Below are 12,852 nucleotides of genomic sequence, written 5' to 3'. Positions count from 1 at the left end.
TAATAAGATCACATATTTTGGTTCTAGTCAGGATTCTAGCAGCGGTATTTAGCACTAACTGAGGTTTATTTAGTGCTTTATCCGGGTAGCCGGAAAGTAGAGCATTGCAGTAGTCCAGCCTAGAAGTAACAAAAGCATGGATTAATTTTTCTGCGTCATTTTTGGACAGAAAGTTTCTGATTTTTGCAATGTTACGTAGATGGAAAAAAGCTGTCCTTGAAACAGTCTTGATATGTTCTTCAAAAGAGAGATCAGGGTCCAGAGTAACGCCGAGGTCCTTCACAGTTTTATTTGAGACGACTGTACAACCATCCAGATTAATTGTCAGATTCAACAGAAGATCTCTTTGTTTCTTGGGACCTAGAACAAGCATCTCTCTTTTGTCCGAGTTTAAAAGTAGAACATTTAGTGAGTTTGGTACACATCTGGTACTACTGGCATGATAAGGTACTACTTGGTACCACTGGTAATACTCATACTACTCGTATGATAAGGTACTACTTGTAAAACGGGTACGATAAGGTAATACTGCTATGATAAGGTAATACTGGTAATACTTTTACAATAAGGCAATACCGGTAATACTGATACGATAAGGTAATACCATTATGATAAGGTAATACTGGTACGATAAGGTAATACTGGTAATACCGGTACAATAAGGTAATACCGGTAATACTGGCACGATAAGGTAATACCGCTAATACTGGCACGATAAGGTAATACCGCTAATACTGGCACGATAAGGTAATACCGCTAATACTGGCACGATAAGGTAATACCGCTAATACTGGCACGATAAGGTAATACCGGCAATACTTTTACAATAAGGTAATACTGGCACGATAAGGCAATACTGGCACGATAAGGTAATACCGGTATGATAAGGTAATACCGGTAATACCGGAACGATAAGGTAATACTGGGACGATAAGATAATACCGGCATGATAAGGTAATACCGGTCCGATAAGGTAATACCGGTACGATAAGGCAATACTGATACGATAAGGTAATACCGGTACGATAAGGTAACGCCGGTACGATAAGGCAATACCGGTACGATAAGGTAATACCGGTACGATAAGGTAACACCGGTACGATAAGGTAACACCGGTACGATAAGGTAACACCGGTACGATAAGGTAACACCGGTACGATAAGGTAACACTGGTACGATAAGGTAACGACGGTACGATAAGGTAACGACGGCACGATAAGGCAACACCGGTACGATAAGGCAACACCCCGGTACGATAAGGTAACACCGGCCCGATAAGGTAATACCGGTACGATAAAGTGGTACTGGTACGATAAGGTAATACCGGTACGATAAGGTAACACCGGTACGATAAGGCAACACCCCGGTACGATAAGGTAACACCGGCCCGATAAAGTGGTACTGGGAATGCGATGACTTGTGAACGTCGGTAGATGAACTCAGCGGTCTGTCTTGTCTTGTCTGTCTGTCTGTGTGTCTGTCTGTGTGTCTGTCTGTCTGTCTGTCTGTGTGTCTGTCTGTGTGTCTGTCTGTGTGTCTGTCTGTCTGCGTCTGTAGATGTTCTCCATCCGCAGCCTGCCCAGCACGGCGTACCGGGAGCAGCGGGAGGAAGACGGAGTCGAGGACATGACACAGCTGCGGTGAGAGAAACGCAAACGCAAACGGAGCCTTATTTTTAACGGCTAAAGGACGAAGCGTATTTCATAGCTGGTCTCTCTGTGTTGTTCCAGGGAGCTGTCTGAAAGAGCTGTGCTGCTCAACCTGAAGAAGAGGTTTGAGAGACGGGTCGTCTACGTGAGTTCACTGACAACACACTGGACACTGGTACTGCCCGTCTATTCTTGTTCTGAGAAAATGGAGGTTATTCCATGCGCGAAATTGCCAAGAAACTGAAGATCTCGTACAACGCTGTGTACTACTCCCTTCACAGAACAGAGCAAACTGGCTCTAACCAGAATAGAAAGAGGAGTGGGAGGCCCCGGTGCACAACTGAGCAAGAGGACAAGCGCATTAGAGTGTCTAGTTTTGAGAAACAGACGCCTCACAAGTCCTCAGCTGGCAGCTTCATTAAATAGTACCCGCAAAACACCAGTCTCAACGTCAACAGTGAAGAGGCGACTCCGGGATGTTGGTCTTCTCTCTAGTCTCAGTGAACCCCTACTAGATGTTCAACATGTATCTCTCTGTCGTCCTGGTCTCAGTGAACCCCTACTAGATGTTGAACATGTATCTCTCTGTCGTCCTGGTCTCAGTGAACCCCCTACTAGATGTTCAACATGTATCTCTCTGTCGTCCTGGTCTCAGTGAACCCCCTACTAGATGTTCAACATGTATCTCTCTGTCGTCCTGGTCTCAGTGAAACCCCTACTAGATGTTCAACATGTATCTCTCTGTCGTCCTGGTCTCAGTGAACCCCCTACTAGATGTTCAACATGTATCTCTCTGTCGTCCTGGTCTCAGTGAACCCCTACTAGATGTTCAACATGTATCTCTCTGTCGTCCTGGTCTCAGTGAACCCCCTACTAGATGTTCAACATGTATCTCTCTGTCGTCCTGGTCTCAGTGAACCCCTACTAGATGTTCAACATGTATCTCTCTGTCGTCCTGGTCTCAGTGAACCCCCTACTAGATGTTCAACATGTATCTCTCTGTCGTCCTGGTCTCAGTGAACCCCTACTAGATGTTCAACATGTATCTCTCTGTCGTCCTGGTCTCAGTGAACCCCCTACTAGATGTTCAACATGTATCTCTCTGTCGTCCTGGTCTCAGTGAACCCCTACTAGATGTTCAACATGTATCTCTCTGTCGTCCTGGTCTCAGTGAATCCTCTAGACATATATAGGTAGTATCCTGGTCCTCTGGACATATATAGGTAGTATCCTGGTCCTCTAGACATATATAGGTAGTATCCTGGTCCTCTAGACATATATAGGTAGTATCCTGGTCTCAGTGAATCCTCTAGACATATATAGGTAGTATCCTGGTCTCAGTGAATCTCTACAGGATGTTCAACATGTATCTCTCTGTCGTCTAGACATATATAGGCAGTATCCTGGTCTCAGTGAATCCTCTACAGGATGTTCAACATGTATCTCTCTGTCGTCTAGACATATATAGGCAGTATCCTGGTCTCAGTGAATCCCTACAGGATGTTCAACATGTATCTCTCTGTCGTCTAGACATATATAGGCAGTATCCTGGTCTCAGTGAATCCCTACAGGATGTTCAACATGTATCTCTCTGTCGTCTAGACATATATAGGCAGTATCCTGGTCTCAGTGAATCCTCTACAGGATGTTCAACATGTATCTCTCTGTCGTCTAGACATATATAGGCAGTATCCTGGTCTCAGTGAATCCCTACAGGATGTTCAACATGTATGGAACTGACATGGTGTTGAAGCACAAGGGATCCGCTCTGGGAGAGAACCCTCCGTAAGAACACTTCCTGTTCCTGTCTTGTTGTGATGTGTGTCTGATTGTTAGAAGTGTATTATGTGTGTGTGTGTTTTGTGATTGTGTATCATTGGTGTGTTGTGTGTGTTATTGGTGTATTATTGGTGTATTTTGTGTATTATTGGTGTATTGTGTGTGTTATTGGTGTATTGTGTGTGTTATTGGTGTATTGTGTGTATTATTGGTGTATTGTGTGTGTTATTGGTGTATTGTGTGTGTTATTGGTGTATTGTGTGTTTTATTGGTGTATTGTGTGTATTATTGGTGTATTGTGTGTGTTATTGGTGTATTGTGTGTATTATTGGTGTATTGTGTGTATTATTGGTGTATTATTGGTGTATTGTGTGTATTATTGGTGTTTTGTGCGTATTATTGGTGTATTGTGTGTATTATTGGTGTATTGTGCGTATTATTGGTGTATTGTGTGTTTCATTGGTGTATTGTGTGTATTATTGGTGTATATTGGTGTATTATTGGTGTATTATTGGTGTAGTATTGGTGTAATATTGGTGTATTATTGGTGTATTGTGTGTATTATTGGTGTATTATTGGTGTATTGTGTGTTTCATTGGTGTATTGTGTGTTTCATTGGTGTATTGTGTGTATTATTGGTGTATATTGGTGTATTGTGTGTATTATTGGTGTATTATTGGTGTATTGTGTGTATCATTGGTGTATTATTGGTGTATTGTGTGTATTATTGGTGTATTAATGGTGTAGTATTGGTGTAATATTGGTGTATTGTGTGTTTTATTGGTGTAGTGTGTGTATTATTGGTGTATTGTGTGTTTTATTGGTGTATTGTGTGTATTATTGGTGTATTGTGTGTATTGTTGCTGTATTGTGTGTATTATTGCTGTATTGTGTGTATTATTGGTGTATTGTGTGTATTATTGGTGTATTGTGTGTGTTATTGGTGTATTGTGTGTGTTATTGGTGTATTATTGGTGTATTGTGTGTATTATTGGTGTATTGTGTGTATTATTGGTGTATTATTGGGGTATTGTGTGTGTTATTGGTGTATTATTGGTGTATTGTGTGTGTTATTGGTGCATTATTGGTGTATTGTGTGTGTTATTGGTGTATTATTGGTGTATTGTGTGTATTATTGGTGTATTGTGTGTTTTATTGGTGTATTGTGTGTATTTGTGGTGTATTGTGTGCATTATTGGTGTATTGTGTGTATTATTGGTGTATTGTGTGTATTATTGGTGTATTGTGCGTATTATTGGTGTATTGTGTGTATTATTGGTGTATTGTTGGTGTATTGTGTGTATTATTGGTGTAGTATGTGTGTATTATTGGTGTAGTATTGGTGTATTGTGTGTATTATTAGTGTATTATTGGTGTATTGTGCGTATTATTGGTGTATTGTCTGTATTATTGGTGTGTTGTGTGTATTATTGGTGTATTGTGCGTATTATTGGTGTATTGTCTGTATTATTGGTGTATTGTGTGTTTCATTGGTGTATTGTGTGTATTATTGGTGTATATTGGTGTATTATTGGTGTATTATTGGTGTAGTATTGGTGTATTGTGTGTATTATTGGTGTGTTGTGTGTATTATTGGTGTATTATTGGTGTATTGTGCGTATTATTGGTGTATTGTGTGTATTATTGGTGTATTGTGTGTTTTATTGGTGTATTGTGTGTATTATTGGTGTATTGTGTGTATTGTTGCTGTATTGTGTGTATTATTGGTGTATTGTGTGTATTATTGGTGTATTGTGTGTATTATTGGTGTATTGTGTGTATTGTTGCTGTATTGTGTGTATTATTGGTGTATTGTGCATATTATTGGTGTATTGTGTGTATTATTGGTGTATTGTGTGTATTGTTGCTGTATTGTGTGTATTATTGGTGTATTGTGTGTATTATTGGTGTATTGTGTGTATTATTGGTGTATTGTGTGTATTGTTGCTGTATTGTGTGTATTATTGGTGTATTGTGTGTATTATTGGTGTATTGTGTGTATTGTTGCTGTATCGTGTGTATTATTGGTGTATTGTGTGTATTGTTGCTGTATTGTGTGTATTATTGGTGTATTGTGTGTATTGTTGCTGTATTGTGTGTATTATTGGTGTATTGTGTGTATTATTGCTGTATTGTGTGTATTATTGGTGTATTGTGTGTATTGTTGCTGTATTGTGTGTATTATTGGTGTATTGTGTGTATTATTGGTGTATTGTGTGTATTGTTGCTGTATTGTGTGTATTATTGGTGTATTGTGTGTGTTATTGGTGTATTATTGGTGTATTATTGGTGTATTGTGTGTATTATTGCTGTATTGTGTGTATTATTGGTGTATTGTGTGTATTATTGCTGTATTGTGTGTATTATTGCTGTATTGTTGGTGTATTGTGTGTATTGTTGCTGTATTGTGTGTATTATTGCTGTATTGTGTGTATTATTGGTGTATTGTGTGTATTATTGCTGTATTGTGTGTATTATTGCTGTATTGTGTGTATTATTGGTGTATTGTGTGTATTATAGGTGTATTGTGTGTATTATTGCTGTATTGTGTGTATTATTGCTGTATCGTGTGTATTATTGCTGTATTGTGTGTATTATTGCTGTATTGTGTGTATTATAGGTGTATTGTGTGTATTGTTGCTGTATTGTGTGTATTATTGGTGTATTGTGTGTATTATTGCTGTATTGTGTGTATTATAGGTGTATTGTGTGTATTGTTGCTGTATTGTGTGTATTATTGGTGTATTGTGTGTATTATTGGTGTATTGTGTGTATTGTTGCTGTATTGTGTGTATTATTGGTGTATTGTTGCTGTATTGTGTGTATTATAGGTGTATTGTGTGTATTGTTGCTGTATTGTGTGTATTATTGGTGTATTGTGTGTATTGTTGCTGTATTGTGTGTATTATTGCTGTATTGTGTGTATTATTGCTGTATTGTGTGTATTATTGGTGTATTGTGTGTATTATTGCTGTATTGTGTGTATTATAGGTGTATTGTGTGTATTATTGGTGTATTGTGTGTATTATTGGTGTATTGTGTGTATTGTTGCTGTATTGTGTGTATTATTGCTGTATCGTGTGTATTATAGGTGTATTGTGTGTATTATTGGTGTATCGTGTGTATTGTTGCTGTATTGTGTGTATTATTGGTGTATTGTGTGTATTATTGCTGTATTGTGTGTATTATAGGTGTATTGTGTGTATTATTGGTGTATTGTGTGTATTGTTGCTGTATTGTGTGTATTGTTGCTGTATCGTGAGATAAAGGATGTGTTTTTCATGTGAATGTTTAACTGTGTTCCTCCCCAGACACCTGTTTGCCATAGCAAACGTCTCCTACACCACAATGATGGATGCCAAACAGAACCAGGTTATTATAATCAGGTAACTACACAACACAGCTGATACCAGGTTATTATAATCAGGTAACTAACTACACAGCTGATACCAGGTTATTATAATCAGGTAACTACACAACACAGCTGATACCAGGTTATTATAATCAGGTAACTACACAACACAGCTGATACCAGGTTATTATAATCAGGTAACTACACGACACAGCTGATACCAGGTTATTATAATCAGGTAACTACACAACACAGCTGATACCAGGTTATTATAATCGGGTAACTACACAACACAGCTGATACCAGGTTATTATAATCGGGTAACTACACAACACAGCTGATACCAGGTTATTATAATCAGGTAACTACACAACACAGCTGATACCAGGTTATTATAATCAGGTAACTACACAACACAGCTGATACCAGGTTATTATAATAAGGTAACTACACAACACAGCTGATACCAGGTTATTATAATCAGGTAACTACACAACACAGCTGATACCAGGTTATTATAATAAGGTAACTACACAACACAGCTGATACCAGGTTATTATAATCAGGTAACTACACAACACAGCTGATACCAGGTTATTATAATCAGGTAACTACACAACACAGCTGATACCAGGTTATTATAATAAGGTAACTACACAACACAGCTGATACCAGGTTATTATAATCAGGTAACTACACAACACAGCTGATACCAGGTTATTATAATCAGGTAACTACACAACACAGCTGATACCAGGTTATTATAATAAGGTAACTACACAACACAGCTGATACCAGGTTATTATAATCGGGTAACTACACAACACAGCTGATACCAGGTTATTATAATCAGGTAACTACACAACACAGCTGATACCAGGTTATTATAATCAGGTAACTACACAACACAGCAGATACCAGGTTATTATAATCGGGTAACTACACAACACAGCTGATACCAGGTTATTATAATCGGGTAACTACACAACACAGCTGATACCAGGTTATTATAATCGGGTAACTACACAACACAGCTGATACCAGGTTATTATAATCGGGTAACTACACAACACAGCTGATACCAGGTTATTATAATCAGGTAACTACACAACACAGCTGATACCAGGTTATTATAATCAGGTAACTACACAACACAGCTGATACCAGGTTATTATAATCAGGTAACTACACAACACAGCTGATACCAGGTTATTATAATCAGGTAACTACACAACACAGCTGATACCAGGTTATTATAATCAGGTAACTACACAACACAGCTGATACCAGGTTATTATAATCAGGTAACTACACAACACAGCTGATACCAGGTTATTATAATCAGGTAACTACACAACACAGCTGATACCAGGTTATTATAATCAGGTAACTACACAACACAGCTGATACCAGGTCATTATAATCGGGTAACTACACAACACAGCTGATACCAGGTATTATAATTGGGTAACTACACAACACAGCTGATACCAGGTTATTATAATCGGGTAACTACACAACACAGCTGATACCAGGTTATTATAATCAGGTAACTACACAACACAGCTGATACCAGGTTATTATAATCAGGTAACTACACAACACAGCTGATACCAGGTTATTATAAACAGGTAACTACACAACACAGCTGATACCAGGTTATTATTATCGGGTAACTACACAACACAGCTAGAGGGACACCCCCCCCCCCCAGGACACTCCAGCTGTGATCTATAGGAGCCCCCCCCCCCCCCCCCAGGACACTCTAGCTGTGTTCTATAGGACCCCCCAGGACACTCTAGCTGTGTTCTATAGGACCCCCCCAGGACACTCTAGCTGTAATCTATAGGAGCCCCCCCCCCCCAGGACACTCTAGCTGTGTTCTATAGGACCCCCCCCCCCAGGACACTCTAGCTGTGTTCTATAGGACCCCCCCAGGACACTCTAGCTGTGTTCTATAGGACCCCCCCCAGGACACTCTAGCTGTGTTCTATAGGACCACCCCAGGACACTCTAGCTGTGTTCTATAGGACCCCCCCAGGACACTCTAGCTGTGTTCTATAGGACCCCCCCAGGACACTCTAGCTGTGTTCTATAGGACCCCCCCAGGACACTCTAGCTGTGTTCTATAGGACCCCCCCAGGACACTCTAGCTGTGTTCTATAGGACCCCCCCCCAGGACACTCTAGCTGTGTTCTATAGGACCCCCCCAGGACACTCTAGCTGTGTTCTATAGGACCCCCCCCCCCCCCCAGGACACTCTAACTGTGTTCTATAGGACCCCCCCCCCCCAGGACACTCTAGCTGTGTTCTGAAGGACCCCCCCCAAAACACTCTAGCTGTGTTCTATAGGACCCCCCCAGGACACTCTAGCTGTGTTCTATAGGACCCCCCCCCTGGACACTCTAGCTGTGTTGTATACGACCCCCCCCCCCCCCCCAGGACACTCTAGCTGTGTTCTATAGGACCCCCCCCAGGTCACTCTAGCTGTGTTCTATAGGACCCCCCCCAGGTCACTCTAGCTGTGTTCTATAGGACCCCCCCCAGGACACTCTAGCTGTGTTCTATAGGACCCCCCCCAGTTCACTCTAGCTGTGTTCTATAGGACCCCCCCCCCCCAGGACACTCTAGCTGTGTTCTATTGGACCCCCCCAGTACACTCTAGCTGTGTTCTATAGGACCCCCCCAGGACACTCTAGCTGTGTTCAATAGGACCCTCCCCAGGACACTCTAGCTGTGTTCTATAGGACCCCCCCCCAGGACACTATAGCTGTGTTCTATAGGACCCCCCCCCCCAGGACACTCTAGCTGTGTTCTGAAGGACCCCCCCAGGACACTCTAGCTGTGTTCTATAGGACCCCCCCCAAGGACACTCTAGCTGTGTTCTATAGGACCCCCCCAGGACACTCTAGCTGTGTTCTATAGGACCCCCCCCCCAGGACACTCTAGCTTTGTTCTATAGGACCCCCCCCAGGACACTCTAGCTGTGTTCTATATGACCCCCCCAGGACACTCTAGCTGTGTTCTATAGGACCCCCCCCAGGACACTCTAGCTGTGTTCTATAGGACCCCCCCCAGGACACTCTAGCTGTGTTCTATAGGACCCCCCCCAGGACACTCTAGCTGTGTTCTATAGGACCCCCCCCAGGACACTCTAGCTGTGTTCTATAGGACCCCCCCCCCCCCAGGACACTCTAGCTGTGTTCTATAGGACCCCCCCCCCCCCAGGACACTCTAGCTGTGTTCTATAGGACCCCCCCCAGGACACTCTAGCTGTGTTCTATAGGACCCCCCCCCCCCCAGGACACTCTAGCTGTGTTCTATAGGACCCCCCCCCAGGACACTCTAGCTGTGTTCTATAGGACCCCCCCAGGACACTCTAGCTGTGTTCTATAGGACCCCCCCCCCCAGGACACTCTAGCTGTGTTCTATAGGACCCCCCCCCCCAGGACACTCTAGCTGTGTTCTATAGGACCCCCCCCCCCCCAGGACACTCTAGCTGTGTTCTATAGGACCCCCCCCCAGGACACTCTAGCTGTGTTCTATAGGACCCCCCCCCCCCCCAGGACACTCTAGCTGTGTTCTATAGGACCCCCCCCCCCAGGACACTCTAGCTGTGTTCTATAGGACCCCCCCCCCCCCAGGACACTCTAGCTGTGTTCTATAGGACCCCCCCCCCAGGACACTCTAGCTGTGTTCTATAGGACCCCCCCCAGGACACTCTAGCTGTGTTCTATATGACCCCCCCCAGGACACTCTAGCTGTGTTCTATAGGACCCCCCCCCCCAGGACACTCTAGCTGTGTTCTATAGGACCCCCCCCCCCCCCCCAGGACACTCTAGCTGTGTTCTATAGGACCCCCCCCCCCCCAGGACACTCTAGCTGTGTTCTATAGGACCCCCCCCCCCCAGGACACTCTAGCTGTGTTCTATAGGACCCCCCCCCCCCCAGGACACTCTAGCTGTGTTCTATATGACCCCCCCAGGACACTCTAGCTGTGTTCTATAGGACCCCCCCCCCCCCAGGACACTCTAGCTGTGTTCTATAGGACCCCCCCCCCCCCCCCAGGACACTCTAGCTGTGTTCTATAGGACCCCCCCCCCCCCAGGACACTCTATCTGTGTTCTATAGGACCCCCCCCCCCCCAGGACACTCTAGCTGTGTTCTATAGGACCCCCCCCCCCCAGGACACTCTATCTGTGTTCTATAGGACCCCCCCAGGACACACTAGCTGTGTTCTATAGGACCCCCCCCCCCCCCAGGACACTCTATCTGTGTTCTATAGGACCCCCCCCAGGACACTCTAGCTGTGTTCTATAGGACCCCCCCCCCCCAGGACACTCTAGCTGTGTTCTATAGGACCCCCCCCCCCCAGGACACTCTAGCTGTGTTCTATAGGACCCCCCCCCCCCCCCAGGACACTCTAGCTGTGTTCTATAGGACCCCCCCCCCCCCCAGGACACTCTAGCTGTGTTCTATAGGACCCCCCCCAGGACACTCTATCTGTGTTCTATAGGACCCCCCCCCAGGACACTCTAGCTGTGTTATATAGGACCCCCCCCCCCCCCCAGGACACTCTAGCTGTGTTCTATAGGACCCCCCCCCCCCAGGACACTCTATCTGTGTTCTATAGGACCCCCCCAGGACACTCTAGCTGTGTTCTATAGGACCCCCCCCCCCCCCCAGGACACTCTAGCTGTGTTCTATAGGACCCCCCCCCCCCCCCCAGGACACTCTAGCTGTGTTCTATAGGACCCCCCCCCCCCCCCAGGACACTCTAGCTGTGTTCTATAGGACCCCCCCCCCCCCCCCCCCCCCAGGACACTCTAGCTGTGTTCTGAAGGAGAGACCTGTAAGGAAAGACCAGCCATGTCTGTGTCCGTATCAGAGTCGTGTCCTCAGAGGGTTGTGTGAAGTCGTCCCAGCGACCACATTCCAGCGTTTAGGTTTCACCCCTCCGTCTCCGGTTAACTGTCCTCCGTTACCGTCACCCTACACCGAGCACACACCGCTCCACTCTGGATAGTTATCTATAATGATGCTGTTTAGCGGTAAGCTGTTGGCAGTGGGGGAGGTATCGAAAAGCCTTGTTGGGTTTTTTGACAGGGAAGTCATTCCGTGACCAGAGGGGAGAATCTTTTCCCAGATGAGCCCTTGCGGAAAACACATTCCAACACGTACGATATAGAATGAAACAGACAGGTTTAGGTGTCTTTTTCATTGGCCCGGAACGAACCAATGAGGACCAGAACATCTCGTCTCAGACAGCTCTTATTCCCCATAAAGGGTCCCGAAAACTCAAATCAGAGGGAGTAATAAACCTCAGGGAACAATGGTGAGTTCTAGAACCATCCCCCAGTAATAAACCTCAGGGAACAATGGTGAGTTCTAGAACCATCCCCCAGTAATAAACCTCAGGGAACAATGGTGAGTTCTAGAACCATCCCCCAGTAATAAACCTCAGGGAACAATGGTGAGTTCTAGAACCATCCCCCAGTAATAAACCTCAGGGAACAATGGTGAGTTCTAGAACCATCCCCCAGTAATAAACCTCAGGGAACAATGGTGAGTTCTAGAACCATCCCCCAGTAATAAACCTCAGGGAACAATGGTGAGTTCTAGAACCATCCCCCAGTAATAAACCTCAGGGAACAATGGTGAGTTCTAGAACCATCCCCCAGTAATAAACCTCAGGGAACAATGGTGAGTTCTAGAACCATCCCCCAGTAATAAACCTCAGGGAACAATGGTGAGTTCTAGAACCATCCCCCAGTAATAAACCTCAGGGAACAATGGTGAGTTCTAGAACCATCCCCCAGTAATAAACCTCAGGGAACAATGGTGAGTTCTAGAACCATCACCCAGTAATAAACCTCAGGGAACAATGGTGAGTTCTAGAACCATCACCCAGTAATAAACCTCAGGGAACAATGGTGAGTTCTAGAACCATCCCCCAGTAATAAACCTCAGGGAACAATGGTGAGTTCTAGAACCATCCCCCAGTAATAAACCTCAGGGAACAATGGTGAGTTCTAGAACCATCACCAGTAATAAACCTCAGGGAACAATGGT

At 44.3% G+C, this 12,852-nt stretch overlaps 1 protein-coding gene across 1 annotated transcript in view; it reads left to right on the top strand.

Annotated features, from left to right (window-relative positions):
• LOC106596812 (unconventional myosin-XV) overlaps nt 1-12,852 on the top strand; it is a 134,985-nt gene that overhangs the window by 66,013 nt on the left and 56,120 nt on the right. Inside the window, exons 2-5 of the mRNA XM_082964634.1 lie at nt 1,558-1,640; nt 1,731-1,794; nt 3,325-3,434; nt 6,740-6,814. Of these exons, the coding sequence (XP_082820760.1) occupies nt 1,558-1,640; nt 1,731-1,794; nt 3,325-3,434; nt 6,740-6,814 (332 nt within the window). The remainder of the gene's footprint in view (nt 1-1,557; nt 1,641-1,730; nt 1,795-3,324; nt 3,435-6,739; nt 6,815-12,852) is intronic.

This window comes from Salmo salar, chromosome 18 (assembly GCF_965601325.2).
Source record: "Salmo salar chromosome 18, fSalSal1, whole genome shotgun sequence".
In the NCBI taxonomy this organism is placed as follows: domain Eukaryota; kingdom Metazoa; phylum Chordata; class Actinopteri; order Salmoniformes; family Salmonidae; genus Salmo; species Salmo salar.
Note: the sequence above shows the minus strand (reverse complement) of the source record. Positions and strands in the feature narration are given on the sequence as shown.